Below are 26,942 nucleotides of genomic sequence, written 5' to 3' on the forward strand. Positions count from 1 at the left end.
CTTGGTATTCCTCGTGTTTCAATCCTCTTTTGAATTCAATCTTTTTTTTTTTTTTTGGAGACAGAGTCTCGCTCTATCAGCCAGGCTGGAGTGCAGTGGCACAATCTCCACTCACTGCAACCTCCATCTCCCCACTTCAATCACTTCTTCTGTTTCAGCCTACTGAGTACCTGGGACTACAGGCGCATGTCACCCTGCCCAGCTAATTTTTATATTTTCAATAGAGACAAGGTTTGACTGTATATGTCAGGCTGTTTTTGAACTGCTGACCTCAGGTGATCCACCTGCCTCCCAAAGTGCTGGGATTACAGACTTGAGCCACTGCACTAGGCTCTGGAATTCTTTTTTTTTTTTGTCTTTTTGAGATGGAGCCTTACTCTGTTGCCCAGGCTGGAGTGCAGTGACACTGTGTTGGCTCACTGCAACCTCTGTCTCCCATGTTCAAGCATCTCTCCTGTCTCAATCTCTCAAACAACTGGTGTTACAGGCACCCACCAATATGCCCAGCTAATTTTTATATTTTTAGTAGAGATGGGGTTTTATCATATTAGTCAGGCTGGTCTCAAATTTTTGACCTCAGGTGATGTACTTGCCTCGGCCTGACAAAGTGTGGGAATTTACAGGTATGAGCCACCACAATGCGGTCTGAAATTCCATGTAACTGTTACATACTACAAAGTCTAGCAGCTGCCTTGAAGAAATAACTTCATCGTCAGTAAGACCCTACCAGGCCCCTTTTGTCTTAACCTTAACTGCATCTGTTAAGGACTCTGCAGCTTCTCTTAGCAGAAAGGCTTCTTCTGTGATTGGAGTGAGAAGGCCGAGACATCTGCAGGGGAGGCTCTCCAGAAAAAACGAACTGGACATTCAATAACACCCTTTTGCAGGCTTAATATGAGCCTTAGCTCTGAGTCACTGGGCTCAAACTTTAATTTCCATGTTATAGTTACTCACTTGGTTTTTGAAAGTAAGTGTTTGAAAAATCCAGTGAAATTACTCAAACAAAGTGTTCACATAAGGGAAGAAAATTTTAAGGTGCTTAACATTTTATACCTTAATGAGAAAAGCAAAAGTATATATTTCTTTCAGAAAAGAAACGCATTATTTTATTAATTCCATAAAAAATTTTACAGCAGGCTGGGTGTGGTGGCTCACGAGGTCAGGAGTTCAAAACCAGCCTGGCCAAGCTGGTGAAGCCCCGTCTCTATTAAAAAAAAAAAAAAAAAAAATGCAGCAAACAATTAGTCATATGGAAAATTTCTAGGCAGTACCAAATTTCATCTCATAAAATTTAGCATTAAACTCAGAAATCAAGATAAGAGGATTTCAACAGAGATATTCACTGATAAAAATTTACCCTGCTGGCTGGGTGTAGTGACTCACGCCTATAACCCATCACTTTGGGAGGCCGAGGCAGGAGAATTGCCTGATCCCAGGAGGCGGAGGTTGCAGTGAGCCGAGATCGCACCATTGCACTCCAGCCTGAGTAGCAAGAGCAAAAAACTGTCCTAAAAAAAAAAAAAAAAAAAAAGTCATTCACTTAGCCAAAGTGATAATAAAAGGATTTTTAAAAAGCAAAACCATTTACAGCTTGATATAGGAGATTAATTTTTCTAATCAAAACACTTGAGAAAGATAGCATGAGAAAAAAATCTCTCTACTTTCGGTTTTCAGATTTCTTCAAAAGGTGAACAAAAATATTTTACTTTGTCATATTAATAAAACACAAAATTTTTGTTCCAGAGAAAATCAACTTTAACTTTTATATTAGTGTATTATGTATACAAAGCTAATTTTAATAAAACTTTATAAATAAATCCACCAAATTTGTCATTTTTGACCACTCTAGATTTTCATACATGTTTTGCAATTTTGTTTTCTTCTTGAGACAGAGGCTTACTGTCACCGAGGCTGGAGTGCTGTAGCACAATCTCAGCTCGCTGAAACCTCCGCCTCCCGGGTTTAAGCAATTCTCCTGCTTCGGCCTCCCAAGTAGGTGGGACTACAGGTGCGCACCACCATGCCTGGCTAATTTTTGTATTTTTAGTAGAGACGTGGGTTTCACCATATTGGCCATGCTGGTCTCGAACTCCTGACCTCGTGATCCCCTGCCTCAGCCTCCCAAAGTGCTGGGATTACTGGGTAAATCACCGCATCAGGCCTTTTTTTTTTTTTTTCCGGAGACTGAGTCTTGCACTTTTCGCCCCAGCTGGAGTGCAGTAGCATGATCTCCGCTCATGACAACCTCTGCCTCCCGAGTTTAAGCAATTCTCCTGTCTCAGCCTCTAGATTAGCTGGGATCACAGGTGCCTGCCACCACACCCAGCTAGTTTTTTGTATTCTTAGTAGAAACAGGAGTTTCACCATGTTGGCAGGTGGTCTCAAACTCCTGACACTGTGAATAGACATAAATAGATAACTGAAAATTTCAATGAAACATAGTAAGAAATATAATAGAGAAGTATGCCAACCATGGTGGCTTACACCTGTAATAATAATAATTTTAAAAAATTGGGGGCGGTTGAGGCAGAAGGATTGCTTGTTCCAGGAATTCAAGACCAATCTGGCTAACATAAAAAGACCCCACCTCAGGGCCCGTGGGATTACAGGTGACTCACGCCTGTAATCCCAGCACTTTGGGAGGCTGAGGTGGGCAGATCACCAGGTCAGGAGTTCGAGATCAGGGTGCCTGTAATCCCAGATACCTGGAGGCTGAAGCACGAGAATTGCTTGAACCCGGGAGGGGGACGTAGGAGTGAACCGAGATCGCGCCACTGCACTCCAGCCTGGAGACAAGAGCGAGACTCTGTCTCACAAAAAATAATAATGATCAGGAAAGACTGGAGACCTCACGAACCGCAGCCCCTCCCACGCACACACCGATAGGAGATTCTGCCCTGATGACCCGCCTGTCATCCGTGAACAATCTGGGAAGTGCCCGCGGCCGCGGGTGCAGAGCTGCCCAGAGAGCTCCAGACAGCGCGCCGTGCAGGGACAGGCGGGACGCGGGGCTGCGGGCCCAGCCGCCATCTTGCAGCCAGAGGGGCCTGGGGCGGAGCTGCACCAGCGGGGACTCAGGCGGGCGACCCCAAAGCGGACTGTGTGGAGGCCGGTCCAGCCGGTTTCACAGTCCGCTCTCCCGCCTCGGGATGTCCAACCCTGCACACCCACCGTTTCCCAGTTTCCAGGATGTCCTGGCATCTTAGCTGTGCCTCTCCCACGATCTGCAAATCACAAGGCAACAGAGGCTGTGACAAAGTCACCGGGGACGCCGGAGGTGGAGGACTCAGAACAGCAGAGAGGGATCCCAAGCTCCGGCAGGAGCAGAGACAAAGGCCCCGCCAAATGCGGAAGCCACGCCCTCCTCTCCAACTGTACGACTAATTGGGCGATTCCCGCGTTCGCGCCGCTGATTGGTTAAACTTCAGGGTCCACCTCCCAGCCCCACCCTCCCCAGCATTAGAGCATTTTAGCTCTGGGGGAACCGGCTCAGTTGGGCAGGGTCACGTGCTTAGGGAATTACCACTAATTAAGAAGTAAACTAGGGCGGGCTCAGTGGCTCACGCCTATAATCCCAGCACTTTGGGAGGCCGAGGCGGGTGGATCACGAGGTCAAGAGATCGAGACCATCCTGGTCAACATGGTGAAACCCCGTCTCTACTAAAAATACAAAAATTAGCTGGGCGTGGTGGTGCGCACCTGTAGTCCCAGCTACTCAGGAGGCTGAGGCAGGAGAATTGCTTGAACCCAGAAGGCGGACGTTGCGGTGAGCCGAGATCCTGCCACTGCACTCCAGTCTGGGTAACAACAGCGAAACTCCGTCTCAAAAAAAAAAAAAGAAGTAAGCTAAGAGGCCGGGCGCAGTGGCTCAAACCTGTAATCCCAGCACTTTGGGAGGCCGAGGCGGGTGGATCACGAGGTCAAAAGATCGAGACCATACTGGTCAACAAGGTGAAACCCTGTCTCTACTAAAAATACAAAAAATTAGCGGGGCATGGTGGCTGTAGTCCCAGCTACTCAGGAGGCTGAGGCAGGAGAATTGCCTGAACCCAAGAGGCGGAGGTTGTGGTGAGCCGAGATCACGCCACTACACTCCAGCCTGGGTAACAAGAGCAAAACTCTGTCTCAAAAAAAAAAACAAAAAAAAAAAAAAAAAAAAAGGAAGTAAGCTAAGGTTGAAATACACTTTCTCTTTCCTTTACCTGGGTCTGCTTGTATAATACATCTTAGTAGCTACTTAAGGGTAAAAAGAAAATTTTGATACATTTCTAACAACTTTTTAATCAATTTGACAATGTAGGAAAGACCTTCATCACAGCCCTGAGCTCCCTCTCACCATGCTATACCCCACTGTTGACCACATTGTGGGATGGCCATTGGGAATGACGGGGACAGTGGGGGCTGGGAATGGATAAGCATTAATTATGCTGGCCAAATTTGTTCATTTTAGAAAGGCTCCTCGGCCGGGCACGGTGGCTCACGCCTGTAATCCCAGCACTTTGGGAGGCTGAGATGGGCGGATCACCCGAGGTCAGGAGTTCGAGACCAGCCTGACCAAGATGGAGAAACCCCGTGTCTTCTAAAAATACAAAAATTAGCCGGGGTGTGGTGGCACATGCCTGTAATCCCAGCACTTTAGGATGCCTAGGCGGGCAGATTACCTGAGGTCCAGCCTTACCAGCATGGAGAAATCCCGTTATCTACTAAAAATACAAAAAAAAAAAAAAAAAAAAAGCCAGGAGTGGTGGCACGCGCCTGTCATCCCAGCTACTCTGAAGCAAGAGAATCATTCGAACTCAGAAGGTAGAGGTTCTTGTTACCCAGGCTGGAGTGCAATGGTGCGATCTCGGCTCACCGCAACCTCCGCCTCCTGGGTTCAGGCAATTCTCCTGCCTCAGCCTCCTGAGTAGCTGGGATTACAGGCACGCGCCACCATGCCCAGCTAATTTATTGTATTTTTAGTAGAGACCGGGTTTCACCATGTTGACCAGGATGGTCTCGATCTCTTGACCTTGTGATCCACCCACCGCGGCCTCCCAAAGGGCTGGGATTACAGGCTTGAGCCACCATGCCCGGCAGTTGTAACAGTTCTTTAAAAAATATTTTTGAGGTCGGGCATGGTGGCTCAGGCCTGTAATTCCAGCACTTTGGGAGGCTGAGGCAGGCGGATCACCTGAGGACAGGAGTTTGAGACCAGCCTGGCTAAGATGGTGAAACCCCTTGCCTACTAAAAATACAAAAATTGGCCAGGGGTGGTGGCAGGCTCCTGTAATCCCAGCTACCAGAAAGGCTGAGCAGAAGAATCACTTGAACCTGGGAGGCAGAGGTTGCAGTGAGCTGAGATCGTGACATTGCACTCCAGCCTGGGGTGCAAGAGCGAGACTCCATCTCAATACAAAAAAAAAAAAAAAAAAAGAATTAGCCAGGCATGGTGGTGCATGACTGTAGTTCCAGCTACTCGGGAGGCTGAGGCAAGAGAATCACTTGAACCCTGAAGGTGGAGGTTGCAGTGAGCTGAGATCACGCCATTGCACTCCAGCTTGGACAAGAGCAAGACTTCATCTTAAAAAAAAATTACTTACCTTTTTTCTTAATACTGAGTAATCGCTTGCTATACCTGTTTCGTTTATTTGTTTTTCGATGTTACTGCAGTTTCTCCACTGGCGCAAAATCACCCCTTTATAGCAGTCCCCAACATTGTGTTTTTGAAACATGACGAGGAAGCCACGTGCGGTGGCTCATGCCTGTAATCCCAGCACTTTGGGAGGTCGACGTGGCTGGATCACAAGATCAAGAGATCGAGGCCAGCCTGAGCAACATGGCGAAACCCAGTCCCCGCTAAATACAAAAAATTAGACAACCATGGTGGCACATGCCTGTAATCCAGCTACTCTGGAGGCTGAGGTGGGAGAATCACTTGATCCCAGGAGGTGGAGGTGGTGGTGAGTGGAAATTGCACCTCTATACTCCAACCTGAGTGACAGTATGAGACTCCATCTCAAAAAAAAAGAAAGAAAGAAAGAGGAGCCCGGCGCGGTGGCTCACTCCTGTAATCCCAGCACTTTGGGAGGCCGAGGTGGGCAGATCACGAGGTCAAAAGATGGAGACCATCCTGGTCGACATGGTGAAACCCCGTCTCTACTAAAAATACAAAAAATTAGCTGGGCACGGTGGCGCGTGCCTGTAATCCCAGCTACTCAGGAGGCTGAGGCAGGAGAATTGCCTGAACCCAGGAGGCGGAGGTTGCAGTGAGCCGAGATCGTACCATTGCACTCCAGCCTGGGTAACAAGAGTGAAACTCCGTCTCAAAAAAAAAAAGAAAAATACAAAAAAAAAAAAAAAAATTAGCCGGGCGTGGTGGCATGCACCTGTGGTCCCAGCTATTTGGGAGGCTGAGGCGGAAGAATCGCTTGAACCCAGGAGATGGAGGTTGCAGTGAGCCGAGATTGCACCACTGCACTCCATCCTGGTGACAGAGAAAGACTCCGTCTCAAAAACAGAAGGAAGGAAGGAAGGAAGGAAGGAAGGAAGGAAGGAAGGAAGGAAGGAAGGAAGGAAGGAAGGAAGGAAGGAATGATGACTAGGATAGGAGGACATGAGGTTTGTGAGGGCCAGGAGAATGATGTGGCTTGACTCTGTATTCCCACCCAAATCTCATGCCAAATTGTAACTGTAATAATATAGCTAGGGGTCTAGTTGTATTATGCATGCAACTAACCTTAAACTTTACTTTTATTTATTTTTATTTTAGATGAAGTTTCACTCTTGTTACCCAGGCTGGAGTGCAGTGGTTCGATCTCGGCTCACCGCAACCTCCGCCTCCTGGGTTCAAGCAATTCTCCTGCCTCAGCCTCCTGAGTAGCTGGGATTACAGGCACGCGCCACCATGCCCAGCTAATTTTTTGTATTTTTAGTACAGATGGGGTTTCACCTTTTTGACCAGAATGGTCTCAATCTCTTGACCTCGTGATCCACCCGCCTCGGGCTCCCAAAGTTCTGGGATTACAGGCGTGAGCCACCGCGCTGGGCCGTAAACTTTACTTTTAAAATAAAAATGCACTATGTTGGCCAGACTGGTCTCAAACTCCTGACCTCAAGTGATCCGCCTGTCTCAGCCTCCCAAAGTGCTGGGATTACAGGTGTAAGTCACTGTGCCCGGCTTGGTCCCCCAAATTCTTAACTCATTTCAGCATAAACTTAAAAGTTCCATCCAAACTCTCATCGGAGACAAAGCAAGTCTCTTCCACCTATGAGCCTGTAAAATAAAAAATGAGTTAGTCACTTCCAAGATACAATGGGTATGCAGACATTGGGTAAATTCTCCTGTTACAAAAGGCAGAAATCAGCCAAAGCAAAGGGACTCCAGGTCTTATGCAACTCCAGAACCCAGCAGGGCAGTCATTAAACGTTAAAGCTCCAAGATAATTCCCTTCAACTCCATGTGTCACATCTAGGCCACTATGATACAAGGGGTGAGGTCCCAAGGCCTTCGGCAGCTCCACCCCTGTAATCTGCAGAGTACAGCCCCGGAGCTGCTTTCACAAGCTGGCACTGAGTGCCTATGGCTTTTCCATCCAACTCATATAAACTTACTTAACCTTAATCACTTTGCTTGTTTGTTTGTTTTTTAATTAGAGATGGAGTTTCATCATGTTGCCCAGGCTGGTCTCGAACTCCTGAGCTCAAGTGACCCACCCTCCTAGGCCTCCCAAAGTGCTGGGATTAAAGGCATGAGCCAACTAGCCTGGCCTTTTTTTTTTTTTTTAATTAGAGATGGGGTTTCACCATGTTGCCCAGGCCGGTCTTGAACAACTGAGCTCAAGTGATCCACCTGCCTGAGCCAAATCACTTTCTAAAATTGCTGTTTCCAAATGGAATCACATTGGAGGTTAGGGCTTACCATTTGAAAGTTGACAGAAACTTAATTCAGTCTCAATCTGGGAAAAATAACCATATAGAGGCAATTTTTTATACCTCATTGGAATTAATATAAATAAGAAACAGATTCTGGGTAAGTTAAGTTGTATATTTTAAGGCCTAGAGAAAAGTAAGAAAGTAACTTCAAGGCTGGGTGCGGTGGCTCAAGCCTGTAATCCCAGCATTTTGGGAGGCCGAGGCAGGTGGATCACGAGGTCAAGAGATCGAGACCATCCTGGTCAACATGGTGAAACCCCGTCTCTACTAAAAATACAAAAATTAGCTCAGCATGGTGGTGTGTGCCTGTAGTCCCAGCTACTCGGGAGGCTGAGGCAGGAGAATTGCCTGAACCCAGGAGGCGGAGGTTGCGGTGAGCCACGATCGTGCCATTGCACTCCAGCCTGGGTAACAAGAGCGAAACTCCGTCTCAAAAAAACAAAAACAAAAAATAGTTGATAATGTGAACTGAAGGGGAGAACTTGGCTTTAGGGAATGTTAGAAAGAAACCGGGAATTTAAAATTTTATTGCAAGCCTGTCAAGTCCTGGCAAGGCTGAACAGAACAGAGTGGATTTGAGACCCTGCTTGCCGCACATTTGGAAAATGCAGGGGGACACCAGTGGCTGTCACTAGAGTTAAAATCATTAAATAGCAGGTAATTCGACTGAAGTGGCTCTAGTGGTCTAGGTTCCTATGGAACAAGAACACCAAAATCTAGCTCAAATGTCTTGTTTTGTTTTGTTTTCTTTTTTTTTTTTTTTGAGACGGAGTCTCGCTCTTGTTACCCAGGCTGGAGTGCAATGGCGCGATCTCGGCTCACCACAACCTCCGCCTCCTGGGTTCAGGCAATTCTCCTGCCTCACCCTCCCGAGTAGCTGGGATTACAGGCACGTGCCACCATGCCCAGCTAATTTTTTGTATTTTTAGTAGAGACGGGGTTTCACCATGTTGACCAGGATGGTCTCGTTCTCTTGACCTCGTGATCCACCCACCTCGGCCTCCCAAAGTGCTGGGATTACAGGCGTGAGGCACCGTGGCCAGCTCGAATGTCTTTTTTTTTGTAAGTTACTACCTTAAGAGAAAACAAATGCAGCCTTAACCAACCATAAGTCTCCAGTTAATCTGATCACATAAAAAAAATGTTCTCCTGGACACTGCAAATGAAGCAACCACCTAACTTTACCCAACCGATTATTTAATTTGCTTTGCTTTGTCACATACCTTATGGAAGCCTTTATTTCAAGATCCTCTGGTAGCCCCAAAACCATAAACCGTCGGGTGCGGTGGTTCATGCCTGTAATCCAGCACTTTGGGAGGTGGAGGCAGGCAGATCATCTGAGGTCGGCAGTTCAAGACCAGTCTGACCAACAAAGAGAAACACCATTTCTACTAAAAATACACAATTAGGCCAGGCGTCGTATCTCACATCTGAAATCCCAGCACATTGGGAGTCTGAGGTGGGCGGATCATTAGGTCAGGAGTTTGAGACCAGCCTGGTCAACATAGTGAAACCCCATCTCTACTAAAAATGCAAAAAAATTAGCTAGGTCTATTGGTGACCGCCTGTAATCCCAGTTACTTAGGAAGCTGAGGCAGGAGAATCGCTTGAACCAGGGAGGTAGAGGTTTTAGTGAGCCGAGATTATGTTACTGCACTCCAGCCTGGGCAACAGAGCAAGACCTCTTCTCAAAAAAAAAAATTAGCGGAGCCTGGTGGCACATGACTGTAATCCCAGCTTCTCGGGTGGCTGAGGCAGGAGAATTGCTTGAACCAGGGAGGCAGAGCTTTTAGTGAGCCGAATTATGTCACTGCACTCCAGCCTGGGCGACAGAGCAAGACTTCTCAAAAAAAAAAAAAAAAAATTAGCGGAGCCTGGTGGCACATGACTGTAATCCCAGCTTCTCGGGTGGCTGAGGCAGGAGAATTGCTTGAACCAGGGAGGCAGAGCTTTTAGTGAGCCGAATTATGTCACTGCACTCCAGCCTGGGCGACAGAGCAAGACTTCTCAAAAAAAAAAAAAAAAAAATTAGCAGAGCCTGGTGGCACACGACTGCAATCCCAGCTTCTCGGGTGGCTGAGGCAGGAGTATCGCTTGAACCAGGAAGGCGGAAGTTGGGGTGAGCCGAGACTGCGCCTCTGCACTGCAGCCTGGGCAAAAGAGCAAATCTCTATCTCAAACAAAACCAAACCCACAAACCATGTCTGGGGCTGTCCCATTGATTAATCACGGTGCGTATTACCTCCTCTTCTTTTTTTTTTTTTTTCGAGAGGAAGTCTCCCACTGTCACCCAGCCTGGAGCTCAGCGACGCAATCTTTGCTCACAGCAGCCTCTGCCTCACCAGTTCGAGCGGTTCCTCTGCCTAAGCCTCCCGAGTAGCTGGGATTACAAACATGCGCCACGATGCCTGGCTAAAATTTTTTCTAGTTTTAATAGAGACGGGGTTTCTCCATGTTGGTCAGGCTGGTCTGGAACTCTCGCCCTCAGGTGATCCGCCCGCCTCAGCTTCCCAACGAGCTGAGATTACAGGCGTGAGCCACTGGGCCGGGCCAATTTTTGTATTTTTAGTAGAGACGGGGTTTCACCATGTTGGTCAATCTGGTTTGGAACTCCTGACCTCCTGATCCAACTTCCTCGGCCTGGCGAAGCGCTGGGATTACAGGCATGAACCATCAGGCCAGGGCATATTAACTCTTTAACATTTTAATGGTGCTTCAGTTTATTTTTGAACGGGGTAAAGTAGGGACTGGGGTCCCTGCAGACCACAGCTCCTTTCACGCAGGAGCCCTGCACACCCAGTCGGCGTCTTGCCCTGATGACCTTCTCACAACCTGGGGAACATGCAGGGCTGTGGGCGCAGAGCTGCGCTAAGAGGGCTACAGGCTGGGGCTAAAGCGGCTGAAACAGAACAGGACCACCGGGGTCCCTGCACTGGGGGAGACAGAGGGCTAAGTGGTGGGGAACTTAGGCTCAGACTCTATCCCGCCACTGCTATTTGTGGCCGGTTCCAAAAAGGCCTCCCCCTTCTTCAAACTCTCAGCCCGACACACTCACCATTTCTCAGCTCCAGAAATGTCCTGGAGTCTATGAATCTTCCAGTAGCATCAGGTGCTGCGATTGTGTTACAGAATATTCAGGAGACCAGAGAGACCAATGGTGAAACGGGAGGATTTTATTAAGGTGGCCACCGGCTCAGCAGATTAGCATCCCAAGGCTGAGCACAGGAGAAAGAAAACGAGGCCTTTTTGTTGTTGATGTTGTTGTTGTTGTTGAGACGGAGTTTCGCTGTTGTCACCCAGGCTGGAGTGCAATGGCGCGATCTCGGCTCACTGCAACCTCCGCCTCCTGGGTTAAGGCAATTCTCCTGCCTCAGCCTCCTGAGTAGCTGGGATTACAGTACGCGCCACCATGACCAGCTAATTTTTGTATTTTTAGTAGAGACGGGGTTTCACCATCTTGACCAGGATGGTCTCGATCTCTTGACCTTCCGTTCTACCCGTGTAGGCCTCCCAAAGTGCTGGGATTACAGGCGTGAGCCACCGCGCCTGGCCAAAATGAGGCCTTTTTACACATCCAGGATGCTGTAGCTGCTAACAGGTTTGCAGAAGCCAGAACAAAGAACAGTTAATTAATTTCTTTTCTTTTTTTTTTTGAGACCGAGTTTCGCTTTTGTTACCCAGGCTGGAGTGCAATGGTGCGATATCAGCTCACCGCAACCTCCGGTTTTTTGAGTAGGCAACCTGAGATTTTAAAAGAAAAGCAGGGTTGGGCATTGTAATCCTCAGGCCTGTAATCCTAATACATTGGGAGGATGAGACAGGTGGATCATTTGACGTCAGAAGTTCGAGACCAGCCTGGCCAACAGTGAAAACCCGTCTCTACTAAAAATACAAAAAATAGCTGGGCATGGTGGCAGGTGCCTGTAATCCCAGCTACTTGGGAGGCTGAGGCAGGAGAATCACTTGAACCCAGGAGGTAGAGGTTGCAGTGTGTGAATTATTGTATAGCAGAAAACATCTGTCTCTGGTGTTCCTGGAATTATTATTATTATTTTGAGACAAAGTTTTGCTCTTTTACCCAGGTTGAAGTTCAGTGGTGTCATCTCGTCTCACTGCAACCTCTGCCTCCCAAGTTCAAGTGATTCTCCTGCCTCAGCCTCCCTAGTAGCTGGGACTACAAGCGTGTGCCACCGTGCCTGGCTAATTTTTTGTATTTTTAGTAGAGACAGGGTTTCACCATGTTGGCCAGGCTGGTCTCAAACTTCTGAGCTTTGGTGATCCACCCGTCTCAGCCTCCCAAAGTGCTGGGATTATAAACATAAGCCACCGTGCCCAGCTAGCAGGCAGGTATCTTGTAGACAGAATGAAAGCAAGAAAAGCTGGAATAAACCCAGCCCTATCAGGCAATCTGAAGGTTGCCTGGAGTTTCCTGCAAAACTGTCTTGCCTTCTGCTTCCTGGCAGACCAGACAAGTACCATTTTCTGCCATCTTTAAGACTTTGATTTCCTGAATGGAGAGGCCCCTGATTTCCACTGGGCTGAGTGGCCAGGACCATCCAGCTTCATACTCTCCACTAACAACTGTGGGGTGCCCTCTGCCCAATTATAGCCCTTATCAGGCAGGAGCTCAGTTGTCTTATGCCTTCAACCTGTTGGGGCTTACAGATGATCAGTTCTGATAATAAGATATAGAAATGGACCAGGCAGGGTGGCTCACACCTGTAATCCCAGCACTTTGAGAGGCCTCAGCGGCACATGAGCCATAATCCTGGAGTTTGTCGTCAGGACCCAGCATCATGCCTGGCGGGTCCCGTGGGTGGGACCCTTGCAGCTGTGGTAAGCTGGGGACCAGCCCCACACTCTGCTCCTGTTGGGAGCGCAGTGACAGCCTCCCATTCACAGCCCTGCACGCCTGAGCTCTGCATCACAAGGGATGCAACAGAGCTCCCCGCAGGACAGTTCTGCTGAAGGCTGTAGGACTCTTGAGCTCTACCCAGCTCACAGCAGGGACTGTCCCTTCCTTGGCAGCTGCCGCTGGAGCTCCTGAGGACGAGAACTCTAGGAAGGCGGCCAACCCCTGGGCCGCACACGAGCCTTCAGCCCAGACGGCCTCTGGAGGAGGCCTGTATTGTAGACGGCCGCTAGGTGGCGACCAACGACCAACCTTGCAACGGTCAGCCTGGAAAGAATGAAAAAAATATATACGCATATACTGATCAAAGAAAAATCATACCCAGTCAGGGAGGTGATTTTCTAGGCAGCCAGGGAGAAAGCAACTTTGAGATGGGGACGGTAGAGAAGACACAGTTGCCCCAGTCTGAGCACAGGTGGCCAGAGCTTTCTTTCCCCTGTGAGACCTTGGTTTGGGGTACGTAACTGTATTTCAATATAACAAAATTATTTATTACAAATGTTAAGATTTATTTATTGATTTGTTGAGATAGAGTCTTGCTCTGTCACCCAGGCTGGAGTGCAGTGGCATGATCTCAGCTCTCTGCAACCTCCGCCTCCCAGGTTCAGGCGATTCTCGTGCCTCAACCTCCTGAGTAACTGGGATTACAGGCCCGCACCACCCTGCCCAGCTAATTTATTATTGTTAGTAGAGAAGGGGTTTCACCACGTTGGCCAGGCTGGTCTCAAACTCCTAGCCTCAGATAATCCGCGGTTCTCAGTCTTTCAAAGTACTGGGATTACAGGTGTAAGCCACCACTCCCAGCTGATTATTTTGTTACTTATGTGTATGGTCCTGTTATAGACCAGGGAACTTGTAACCTCAGAGTCCATGAGACCAAAAGCTGACATCCTAAATGTCTATGTAGAATGAATTTATTGTTTCTTTTTCTTTTTTTAGTTTTTTTATTTTTTTTTCTCTTTTTTGTTTTTTTGTAGAATGAATTTAAACAGATCAAACTCTCTGCCACAAAACTCTCAGAAAGAAAAGCGATTAGAAAAAAATATATATCCCGGGCATGGTGGCTCACACCTGTAATCCCAGCACTTTGGGAGGCCGAGGCGGGTGGATCACGAGGTCAAGAGATCGAGACCATCCTGGTCAACATGGTGAAACCCCATCTCTACTAAAAATACAAAAAAAATTTTAAAAATTAGCTGGGCATGGTGGCGTGTGCCTGTAATCCCAGCTACTCAGGAGGCTGAGGCAGGAGAACTGCCTGAACCCAGGAGGTGGAGGTTGTGGTGAGCCGAGATCACGCCATTGCACTCCAGCCTGGGTAACAAGAGCGAAACTCTGTCTCAAAAGAAAGAAAAAAAGACAAAAAAAAAAAAAAAATATATATATATATATATATATAGCCAAGCAGTGAATCATGCCTGTAATACCAGTACTTCAGGAGGCCAAGACAGGTGGCTCACTTGAGCCGGGAGTTTGAAACCAGCCTGGGCACCATGGTAAAACCTCATCTGAAGCAAAAATGCAAAAACTAGCTAGTTTCACAACCTAATCTCAAAATACATCAATCAATAAATTAAAATTTAAAATTTAAAATCCCAGCACTTTGGGAGGCCAAGGAAGGCGGATCATGAGGTCAGGCATTCAAGACCAGCCTGGCTAACGTGGTGAAATCCTGTCACTAATAAAAACACAAAAAGCCAGGCGTGGTGGGGGCCTATGGTCTCAGATAGTCGGTAAGCTGAGGCAGGAGAATCGGTTGAACCCAGGAGGTGGAGGTTGTGGAGGTTGCAGTGAGTGGAGACCGTACTATAGCACTCCAGCTTGGGCAACAGACTGAGACTCAGTCTCAAAATAAAAAATTTTTTTTTCAATTTTTATTTTTAAAATAATGTATTTCGTTAATTTTGCTTCCTACCCTGAGAAGGGCATAAAATATCTGTTGCTTGCTTGTTTGTTTATGACAGGGTCTCACTCTGTCACCAGGCTGGAGTACAGTGGCACCATCATGGCTTACTGCAGCCTGGACCTCCCCAGGCTTAGATGATTCTCCCACCTTAGCCTCTCAAGTAGCTGAAATCACAGGTGTGTGCCAGCACACCCGGCTCATTTTTGTATTATTAGTACAGATGGGTTTTCCACATTTCCCTGCGTGGTCCCAAACTCCTGGGCTCAAGTGATTCTCCTGTGTTGGCCTCCCAAAGTGTAAGGATTACAGGCATGAGCCATCACTCCTGGACTTCCTTAATACATCTGATCTCACTACATTCTGGCACTAAGGCCTCTCAGCAAAAAGTTAGGAGGAGCTCAAGTTAACAACATTTAACATCACAACTAAAACTCTTAGAGAACCAAGAGCAAAAAAAAAACCAAAGCCAGCAGAAGACAAGAAATAACCAAACTCAGAGCTGCCCTGAGCAAGATAGTGACATGAAAACACATTCAAACAACCAACAAATCCTGGAGCTGTTTTTCTGAAAAAATAAAATAAAATCACTAAAAAAGCTAATATAGTAAAGAAGAAAAGGGAGAAGATTGAAATAAACACAATCAGAAACAATGAGAGGGATATTATCACTGACCCCAGAGAAATACAGACAAATACCAGGGAATAGTATGAACAACTTGATGCACAAAAACAGCAAATCTAGAAGAAATTGATAAATTCCTGGAAGCCCACACCCTGTCAAGACTGAACCAGGAAAAAACTGAATCCCTGAACAGAACAATAATGAGTCCTGAAATTGAGGCCATAATAAATAACCTACCAATCAATAAAAGTCCAGAACCAGATGGATTCACAGCTGAATTCTCCAAGATGTACAAAGAAGAGCTAGTACTATTTCTACTGAAACTATTCAAAAAAAAAAAAAATGAGAATGGACTCCTTTCTTAACTCATTCTATGAGACCAGGACCATCTTGACATGAAAACCTGAAAAAGATATAACAAAAAAGAAAATTTTACGACAATATCCTTGATGAACATTGATGAAAACATCTTCAATAAAATACCAGCAAAGCAAATAAAGCAGCAAATCAAAAAACTTATCCAATGTGGTCAGGTAGTTTTATCTCTGGGATGCAAGTTTGGGTCAACATACCCAGATTAGGGCCGGATGCGATGGCTCAAGCCTGTAATCCCAGCACGTTGGGAGGCCGAGGTGAGTGGATCACGAGGTCAAGAGATCGAGACCATCCTGGTCAACATGGTGAAACCCTGTCTCAACTAAAAACACAAAAAAATTAGCTGGGCATAGTGTTGCGTGCCTGTAATCCCAGCTACTCAGGAGGCTGAGGCCAGAGCATTGCTTGAACCCAGGAAGCGGAGGTTGCGGTGAGCCGAGATCGCGCCATTGCACTCCAGCCTGGGTAACAAGAGCGAAACTCCGTCTCAAAAAAAAAAAAAAACCCAGATTGATAAATACAATTCATTACAGAAACAGAACTAGGGACAAAAACCACATGATCATTTTAATGCAGAAAAGACTTATTAAAAGTCAACATATATTCATGCTTAAAAAAACTCTCAATAAACTAGGCATTGAAAACAAACAAAAAACCCTCAAAATAATAAGACCCATTTATGACAAACCCACAGCTAACATTATACTGAATGGGCGAAAGCTGGAAGCAGTCTCCTTGAAAATCAGAATGAGACAAGGATGTCGTCTCTCATCACTCCTATTCAGCATAGTACTGGAGGTTCTGGTCTGGGTAATCAGGTAAAAGACAAAAATAAAGGGCATCCAAATACAAAGAAAGGCAATCAGACTATCCTTGTTTTCAGATTACATGATCCTGTATATAGAAAACCCTGTGGTCTCCAGCCCAAAGGCTCCTTAAGCAGATAAACAACTTCAGCGAAGTCTCAAATGCAAAATCAATGTGCAAAAATTACTAGCATTCCTATACACAAACAACAGTCAAGACGAGAGCCAACTCATGAACGAACTCACATTCACAAGTGTCACAAAAAGAATAAAATACCTAGGAACACAGATAACTAGGGAGGTGAACGTTCTCAAGGACAACTACAAACCTCTGTTGAAAGAAATCAGAAATGACACAAACAAATTGAAACACATTCCATGCTCATGAATAAGAAGAATATCATTAAAATGGTGCAGACTACTCAAAGCAATTAATATAATCAACGCTATTCCCAATAAGCAACCATTGACATTCTTACAGAATTTAAAAGAGTTATTTTAAAGTTTATGTGAAACCAAAAAAGAGCCTGAATAGCCAAGGCAATCCTAAGCAAAAATAAAGCTGGAGCCATCACAGTACTCAACTTCCAGCTATATTAAAGGGCTACAGTAACCCAAACAGCATGGCACTGGTACGAGAACAGAAACATACATCAGTGGAACAGAACAGAGGTCCAGAAATCAAGCTGCACACCTACAATTATATGACCTTTGACAAAGCTGACAAAAAGAAGCAATAGGGAAAGAATTTTCAATACATTGTGCTGGCAGAACTGGCTAATCATATGCAGAAAACTGAACCTGGACCCCTTCCTTACACCATATATAAAAATTAACTCCACATGGATTAAAGACTGGGTGATAGAGTGAGACCCTGTCTCAAATAAATAAATAAAGCATCACATTGTCTAAAATTGCACAGAATTGAAAATTATTATTCAGTTCATAATATCAAGCTTTCAAAGCAAAAATACAATTAACTGATCAGAAAAAAACATATCCCCCCAAAAAGAAACACTAATATAGAATTTAAAATTAAGGATAAGAGGGAATTATTTTATTTTATTTTATTTTGAGATGGAGTCTTGGTCTTGTTGCCCAGGCTGGAGTACACTGGCGTAATCTCGGCTCACTGAAACCGCCTCCGACCTAGTTCAAGCAATTCTCCTGCCCCAGCCTCCCAAGTAGTTTGGATGACAGGAACCCACCACCAGGCCTGGCTAATTTTTTTTTTTTTTAGTATTGATGGGGTTTTACCATGTTGGCACGGCTGATCTTGATCTCCTGACCTCAGGTGATCTGCCTGCCTTGGCCACCCAAAGTGTTGGGATTACAGGCGTGAGCCACCCCGCCTAGCCAAGAGAGATTTTAATGCATAAAATGTTGAATGTAACGTAGATATACTATTAAAAACAATTCCTTAGATATCTATACTTTTTAGCTGTGTGTACTCATGCAGAGCAGACATTCTTTATCATTGGCATTCAATGAATGGCAGCAAAATTTAACAGAAAAATGTGTAACAATCATTAATAGGCTCTAATGAGAAAATTTAATGAATAAATATTAAACGGACGATAGAAAAATTTCCTTATGGCCGGGAGAAGTGGCTTACGCCTGTAATCCCAGCACTTTGGGAGGCCGAGGCAGGCGGATCACCTGAAGTCGGGAGTTCAAAACCAGCCTGGCCAACCTGGTGAAACCCTGTGTCTACTAAAAATACAAAAATTAGCTGGGCGTGGTGGAGGGCACCTGTAATCTCACCTACTCGAGAGGCTCAGGCAGGAAAATCGCTTGAACCCGGGAGGCAGATGTTGCAGTGAGCCACGACTGGGCCATTGCACTCCAGCTCAAGTTACAGGGCAAGGCTCCATTAAAACAAAATAATTAAAAAAAACACAAAAAACAAAAAACCAGCCTGGCCAACATAGTGAAACGCCTCTCTACTAAAATTACAGTCAGCCCGACCTGGTGGCGGGTGCCTGTAATCTCAGATACTTGGGAGACTGAGGCAGGAGAATCCCTTGAGCCTGGGAGGCGAAGGTTGCAGTGAGCCAAGATCGCGCCACTGCACTCCAGCCTGCAATACTCCGTCTCACAAAAAAATAATAGTAATCAGGAAAGACCGAAGACCCCACGGGCCGCAGCCCCTCCCACACACACATCCAATAGAAATTCTTCCCTGATGACCCGTCTGTCATCCCTGAACAATCTGGGGTATTTACTCGGGGCTGCGCGTGCAGAGCTGCCCAGAGAGCTCCAGACAGGGCGCCGCGCAGGGACAGGCGGGACCCGGGGGTCCTGGCTGCGGGTCCAGCCGCCATCTTCCGGCCAGAGGGGCCTGGGGCGGAGCTGCGCCAGCGAGGTCTCAGGTCGGTGACCCGGGAGCGGACCGTGGGGGGGTCGGTCCAGCTGGTTTCACAGCCCGCTTTCCTCTCTAACGATGCCAAACGCAGCACACCCACCGTTTCCCAGCTTCCAGGATGTCCTGGCATCTTAGCTGTGCTTCTCCCAGGACCTGCAGATCACAGGGCGACAGAGGCTGTGACGAAGGGGCTCCCCAGGTGCAGGACTCAGAACAGCAGATACGGACTCCAAGCTCTGGCTGAAGCCAGAGACAAAGTCCCCACCAAAGGCCGGAAGCCACAACCTGCCCACCAGCTACGCGCCTGATTAGACGGTTCTGTGCCAGCACCGGTTATTGGATAAAGGCCCAGGACACACCTCCCAACCCCAACCATTCCCCTATTCCTGCATTTTATAAACAGGGAAACATGTACAGGTAGGCAGGGTCACGTGCCCAGGGAATGACATCTAAAGAAGTGAGCTGAGGCTTGAAATGCACTTGCTCTTTCCCTTACCTGGGTCTGCCTGTACAACACATCTTAGCTATTTAAGGGTAAAAAGAAAGTTTGGACACCTTTTTGACAACTTGTTAATCATTCTGATACTGCAGGAAAGACCTTCATCCCATCCCTGAGCCCTTCTCTCACCATGCTGCACCCCACTGCTGACCACATCGTTGGGGTGGCCATTAGGAATGGGGGGCAGCGGGGGCTGGGAATGGATAAGCATGAATTATGTTGGCCAAAGTTGCTCATCTTAGAAAGGCTCCTCAAGGCCGGGCGCGGTGGCTCACACCTATAATCCCAGCACTTTGGGAGGCCGAGGCGGGTGGATCACGAGGTCAAGAGATCGAGACCATCCTGGTCAACATGGTGAAACCCCGTCTCTACTAAAAATACAAAAAATTAGCTGGGCATGGTGGTGCATGCCTGTAGTCCCAGCTACTCAGGAGGCTGAGGAAGGAGAATTGCCTGAACCCAGGAGGCAGAGGTCGCTGTGAGCCGAGATTGCACCATTGCACTCCAGCCTGGGTATCAAGAGCGAAACTCTGTCTCAAAAAAAAAAAATTTAAGTTTTATCGCTTGGCAGGCAGGGAGGAAACACAGATGACACAACCTTAGAAGTTTAATTTTGTTATACGTTTTTGTGTTTTGTTTTTGGAGACAAGGTCTCATTCTGGTGCCCAGGCTGGAGTATAGTTTGGTTCTAACAGTTCTTTAAAACATATTTTTGGCCAGGCGCGGTGGCTCACGCCTGTAATCCCAGCACTTTGGGAGGCCGAGGCGGGTGGATGACAAGGTCAAGAGATCGAGACCATCCTGGTCAACATGGTGAAACCCCGTCTCTACTAAAAATACAAAAAAATTAGCTGGGCATGGTGGCGCATGCCTGTAATCCCAGTTACTCAGGAGGCTGAGGCAGAAGAATTGCCTGAACCCAGGAGGAGGAGGTTGCGATGAGCCGAGATCGCGCCATTGCACTCCAGCCTGGGTAACAAGAGCGAAACTCCGTCTCAAAAAAAAACAAAAACAAAAACCTATTTTTTAGGCCAGGCATGGCCTAAAATTTCTTTGAAAGGCTGAGGTGGGCAGATCACCTGAGGTCAGGAGTTCAAGACCAGCCTGGGTAAGATGGTGAAACCCCGTGTCTACTAAAAATACAAAAATTAGCCGGGCGTGCCAGCAGGTGCCTGTAATCCAGCAATTAGGGAGGCTGAGGCGGAAGAATCGCTTCAACCCAGGAGGCAGAGGTTGCACGGAGCTGGGATTGTGCCATTTCACTCTAGCCTGGGGGAAAAGTGCAAGACTAAGACTTCACCTCAGAAAAAAAGGGAAAAAAAGAACCAAAAATTAGCCAGGCATGGTAGCACATGCCTGTAGTCCCAGCTACTCGAAGGCTGAGGCAGGAGAATCGCTTGAACTGAGAGGGAAAGTTTGGGGTGAGCCGAGATCCCGCCACTGCACTCCAGCCTGGGCAACAGAGCTAGACTCCATCTCAGCAAACAAAAAAATTGGCTGGGCTTTTTGGCTCACACCTGTAATCCAAACACTTTGGGAGGTGGGCCAAGGTGAAATGATTGTTTAAGCCAAGGAGTTTAAGACCAGCCTGGGCAACATTGTAAGCCTCAGTTTCTACATTTTAAAAAATTGGCCAGGTGTTGTGTTGCACGCCTACAGTCCCAGCTACTTGAGATGCTGAGGTGGAAAGATCACTTGAGCCTAAGAGGTTAAGGCAGCAGTGACCCATGATTCATCCACTGCACTCCAGCCTGGTGACAGAGTGAGACCTGTGTGTGTGTGTGTGTGTATTACATATAAATTATCATAAAAGTAATATGTATGTTAAAAAAATTCAAGCACAGAAAAAAAGTGAAATATGATGGTGGGGATGTGAAGAAAGGTGAGTGTGGGCTGGACATGGTGACTCATGCCAGTAATCCCAGCACTTTGGGAGGCCAAGGCGGGTGGATCACGAGGTCAAGAGATCGAGACCATCCTGGTCAACATGGTGAAACCCCGTCTCTACTAAAAATACAAAAAATTAGCTGGGCATGGTGGCGCGTGCCTGTAATCCCAGCTACTCAGGAAGCGGAGGCAGGAGAATTGCCTGAACCCAGGAGGCGGAGGTTGCGGTGAGCCGAGGTTGCGCTATTGCACTCCAGCCTGGGTAACAAGAGCAAAACTCTGTCTAAAAAAAAAAAGGAAAGAAAAAAAGAAACTCCAGACTCCTCATTTGCCATCCCTCAGTGCCAGGCCAGGCCCAAGAGCCATGACACAGCCCAGAAAGTGCTCGAGGTCCACCTCAGCATAATCACTTGTAATACAGTGGGGATGAGCAAGGAGGTGCCAGTGGGTACAAGTCCCCATGGGTGTGGCTTATGCATGTTCAGTCAGCCCAGCACCTCAGTAATGAGCTCACAGCTCTCCTTTAGGGCGCCTGCAGTGCGCACCCCCAGGAAGCAGTGCTCAGATGGGCAGACAGGCCAACCAGCACCGAGGACCCCAGATCAACCCCCTACCCCGGCCACAGGAGGCTCTGTCCCACTTTGCAGGTATTCTGAATGGGCCAGTCCCCGCTGCTTCTCTGGTTAGATGTCAGGGTTGAAGTGAGTGTTGAAGGCCGTGCAGCTTCCTGCCTTGCACACACTGGAAATCACCTCCTGGCTCCAAGGGTCTGCCGTGGAGGAGACACAGCCTGATGGGAGGTAGCCCCACTCCACCACCAGTGGGGTTGGCTGCCCCGAGCCACAGCCCTCAGCTCCTCACAGAGATGTCTACCTGCTTCTCTCAGGGGCCGAGGCATGAGCTATTTCTGGCAAGAACTACTCTTCTGCCCCTGCACCCCACAGCATCCTAAGTGGCCCCACCTGTGCTGGCATCTGTGTGGATGATTTCCATAGTAAGATTATGAAAAAAAATTAAAGCAACTTGCCCCCTTCATTTCCCTATCTCAATAACAGCCCTGACAACTTGTAAGCCCCAGCAGGCTGAAAGTGTAAGACAAATGAGCTCCTGCCTGAGGACGCCATAACTGGGCAGTGTGTGCCCAGGAGGACACCCCATGGCTGTTAGTGAGGGTGGGAATCTGGATGATCCTGGTCACTCAGCCCAGTGGAAAGAACAGCTGTCTTGTTCCACAAAATCAAAGTCTCGGCCTGGAGCAGTGGCTCACACCTGTAATCCCAACACTTTGGGAGGCTGAGGCAGGTGGATCACGAGGTCAAGAGATCGAGACCATCCTGGTCAACATGATGAAACCCCATCTCTACTAAAAATACAAAAAATTAGTTGGGCATGGTGGTGCATGCCTGTAATCCCAGCTACTAGGGAGGCTGAGGCAGGAGAATTGCCTGAACCCAGGAGGCGGAGGTTGCGGTGAGCCGAGATCGCGCCATTGCACTCCAGCCTGGGTAACAAGAGCGAAACTCCGTCTCAAAAAAAAAAAAAAAAAAGTCTCAAAGAGGCCAGAGAAAGGTGCCTGTCTGGCCTGCTAGGAAGCAGAAGGCTAGAAGGCTAGAAAGCTGGAATAACCCCAGCCAGCCTTTGGGGGGCCTGATAGGGCTGGGGTTATTCCAGCTTTCCTTTCTTTTATGTTATCTACAAGAAAACCTGCCTGCTGCCTGGGAGCGGTGGCTCATGTCTGTAATCCCAGCACTTTGGGAGGCCGAGGCGGGTGGATCACGAGGTCAAGAGATCGAGACCATCCTGGTCAAAATGGTGAAACCCCATCTCTACTAAAAATACAAAAAATTAGCTGGGCATGGTGGTGCGTGCCTGTAATCCCAGCTACTCAGGAGGCTGAGGCAGGAGAATTGCCTGAACCCAGGAGGCAGAGGTTGCAGTGAGCCGAGATCGCACCATTGCACTCCAGCCTGGGTAAGAAGAGCGAAACTCCGTCTCAAAAAAAAAAAAAAAACCCACAGTACATTAAAATTTGTCTAAACTAATAAATGCAGTCAGTAACAACAAAATATAAAATTAACATACAAGTTATGGTTCCATATACTTAAAACAAACTACCTAATGTAATAGAGAAAGAAAAAAAATCTTGTTTATAACAGCATGAAAATAGGCCAAGCGCAGTCGCTCATGCCTGTAATCCCAGCATTTTGGGAGGCTGAGGCAAGGGGCTTATTTGAGGTCAGGAGTTTGAGACCAGCTTGGCCAACATGGTGAAACCCTGTCTCTACCAAAAATAAAAATAGTAGCCAGGCGTGATGGCAGGTGCTTGTAGTCTCAGTTGCTCGGGAGGCTGAAGAAGGAGAATTGCTTAAACCCAGGAGGCAGAGGTTGCAATGAAATGAGATCGAGCCACTGCACTCCAGCCTGAGAGAGAGTGAGCCTCTGCTGGAAGAAAGGTCATGGCATGGCCTGCTCATTTGGTGCAGAAAGAAAGAGCTTATGGAATGCCATGCTCGGTGCTCAAGGGAGGAATGCCTCTTGGAAGCACAGAATGCGACCAGACTTGCTGGCTTCTATCTACGACCCCTCTAGGATGTTTACTAAATATAGAATAGAATTTATTATGCGTACTCAGAGGAAAGCCAATCCACCCTAGCTGTCTCACCCACACCCTACCACATTCTCACTTTGTGTTGCACACCAATAAATGATGTGGGTCCTCCAGAGCTTGGGGCCTTTGCAGGCTCCATACTTGGGTTGGCCCCCTAGTCCCCACTTTATGTACTCTTAAATTGTCTTTTCTCATTTCTCTGTCTCCACCATCCCTTGTAACCCCCACGGTCTGTGTCAGGGCTGGTCCCTGACAGACTGTCTCAAAATAATAATAAGGATAATAATAACAGCGTTAAAATAATAATTTTCTGAGAACAAATTTAACAAAGAAGTTAAAAAAATCTTACCAATGAAATATATATGATATCAATGCAAGAAATTAGAGCAGACAAAAATAAATTTGAAAATATTTCATGTCAGCTGGGTGCAGTAGCTTATGCCTGTAATCCCAGCACATTGGAAAGCTGAGGCAGGCTGATCACGAGGTCAGGAGATCAAGACAAGCCTGGCCAGCATGGTGAAACCCCGTCTCTACTAAAAATACAAAAACTAGCTAGATGTGGTGGCACATGCCTGTAATCCCAGCTACTCGGGAGGCTGAGACAGGAGAATTGCTTGAACTCGGGAAGTGGAGGTTGCAGTGAGCTGAGATCATGCCATTGCACTCCGGCCTGGGTGACAGAGCAAGACTGTCTCCAAAAAAAAAAGTCTAGGGATTCATGTTGTGGTTTCTCTTCAGATCGCATAATTTTTGTCGCCTTTTACTAAAAAAAGTCTAGGGATTGAAAGAATACGTACTGTTAAAGTGCCATATTATCTAAAGTAATCTATACATTCAGTGAACTCCCTATGAAAATTCCAGTAGCATTGTTTTGACAGTAATATAAAACAAAATTCTAAAATTTACTAGAAACTATGATACACTTCAAATAGCTAAAGCATTTTTGAGAAAAAAGAACAAAGCAGAGGGTCACTATAACTTAAAATGTAAAACTATATTTTAAGACTATACCAATACAAACAGAATGGAATATGCAGAAAAATTAACAAACTACTAATGGAACAGAAACCACTATTCTAACACATTTCTTACACGATGCAAAAAGAGGACTAAAAACTAGTTTAACATAGAGTTTTTCAAAATTATGCAGATATTTGTGTGTCCCCAAAAACAATTAAAAAGCAGATAGTACAGTCTCTTTTTTTAAGACGGAGTATCGCCCCGTCACCCAGGCTGAAGCACAGTGGCACAATCTCAGTTCACAGCAACCTCCGCCTACTGGGTTCAAGTGATTCTCCTGCCTCAGCCTCCTGAGTAGCTGCGATTACAGGCACATGCCACCATACCTGGCTAGTTTTTGTATTTTTAGTAGAGACGGGGTTTCAGCGTGTTGTCCAGGCTGGTCTCAAATTCCTGACCTCGTGATCTGCCTGCCTAGGCCTCCCGAAGTACTGAGATTACAGGTGTGAGCCACTGCGCCTGGCCAGATTACCACCCTTAGCTGACCATTTGCTCTAACCTATATAACCAGTCTCCTTTCCTACCCACTTTGCCTAACTCCTTTCTCGAACTCATACCACTGACCCCATAAAAATACAAACCATCGGAAAATACTATAAACATCTCTCTGCACATAAACTGAAAAATCTAGAAGAAATGGATAAATTACTAGACACGTACACCATCCCAAGACTGAACCAGGAAAAATTTGCATCCCTGAATAGACCAATAACAAGTTCTGAAGTTGAGGCAGTAATAAATAGCCTACAAACTAAAAATGCCCAGGGGCAGATGGATTTACAGCTGAATTCTACCAGAGGCACAAAGAGGAGGTGGTGCCATTTCTTCTGAAACTATTCGAACTGATAGAAAAAGAGGGACTCCACCCTAACTCATTTTATAAGACCAGTGTCATTTTGATATCAAGGTCTGACAGAGATACAACAACAACAACACTTCAAGCCAATATCCCTGATTAACACTGATACAAAAATTCTCAATAAAATACTGGCAAACCAAATCCAGCACCACATCAAAAAGCTTACCCACTGCGATCAAGTCAGCTTCATCCCTGGGATGCAAGGATAGTTCAACATACACAAATCAATAAATGCAATTCATCACACAAACAGAACTAAAAACCACAATTATATCCATAGATGCAGAAAAGGTCTTTGACCAAATTCAACATACCTTCATGTTAAAAATACTCAATAAACTAAGTATTTATGAAGCATATCTCAAAATATTAAGAGTCATTAATGACAAACCCACAGCCAATATCATACTGAAAGGGCAAAAGCTGGAAGCATTTCCCTTGAAAATTGGCACAAGACAAGAATGCCTTCTCTCACCACTCTTATTTAACACAGTATTGGAGGTTCTGGCCAGGGAAATCAGGCAAGAGAAATAAATACGAGTATTTAAATGGGAAATCAAACTGTCTCTGTTTGCAGATGACATGATCTCATATGTAGAAAGCCCCATTGTCTTAGCCCAAAAGCTTCTTCAGCTGATAAGCAGCTTCAGCAAAGTCTCGGGATACAAAATCAATGTGCAAAAATTACAAACATTTCACTATATTAACAATAAACAAGCAGAGAGCCACATCATGAATGAACTTCCACCCGCAATTGCTACAAAGAGAATAAAATACCTAGGAATACAGCTCACAAGGGAAATAAAGGACCTCTTCAAGGAGAACACAAACCACTGCTCAAGAAAATCAGAGGACACGAAGAATGGAAAAACATTCCATGCTCATGGATAGAAAGAATCAATATTGTAAAAATGGCCATACTGCCAACAGTTATTCAATGCTTATCCCACTAAACTGCTATGGACATCTTTCACAGAATTAGAAAAGACTATTTTAAAATTCATGTGAAACCCAAAAGACCCCGTATAGCCAAGGCAATCCTAAGCAAAAAGAACAAGCTGGAGGCATCATGCTATCTGACTTCAAACTACACTACAAGACTCTAGTAACCAAAACAGTCTGGTACTAGTAAAAACATACACATAGACCAGTGAAAAAGAATGCAG

At 46.4% G+C, this 26,942-nt stretch overlaps 1 protein-coding gene across 9 annotated transcripts in view; it reads right to left on the reverse strand.

Moving 5' to 3' along the window:
* Positions 1-19,187, reverse strand: part of LOC100409954 (uncharacterized) — a 36,901-nt gene extending 17,714 nt beyond the window's left edge. For 4 of the 9 annotated variants that reach the window (XM_078361773.1, XM_078361775.1, XM_008987499.5 and 1 more), the window contains exon 1: positions 3,172-3,349. In XM_078361773.1, the coding sequence (XP_078217899.1) occupies positions 3,172-3,201 (30 nt within the window). In that variant the 5' untranslated portion in view covers positions 3,202-3,349. Of the gene's footprint in view, positions 1-1,357; positions 1,509-3,171; positions 3,350-9,137; positions 9,277-10,969; positions 11,656-19,000 lie in introns of those variants that run through there. The other 5 variants (XM_078361771.1, XM_008987495.5, XM_054249394.2 and 2 more) reach the window with 3 other exon arrangements.
* Positions 19,188-26,942: the final 7,755 nt, after the last annotated feature.

Source organism: Callithrix jacchus, chromosome 22 (assembly GCF_049354715.1).
Source record: "Callithrix jacchus isolate 240 chromosome 22, calJac240_pri, whole genome shotgun sequence".
In the NCBI taxonomy this organism is placed as follows: domain Eukaryota; kingdom Metazoa; phylum Chordata; class Mammalia; order Primates; family Cebidae; genus Callithrix; species Callithrix jacchus.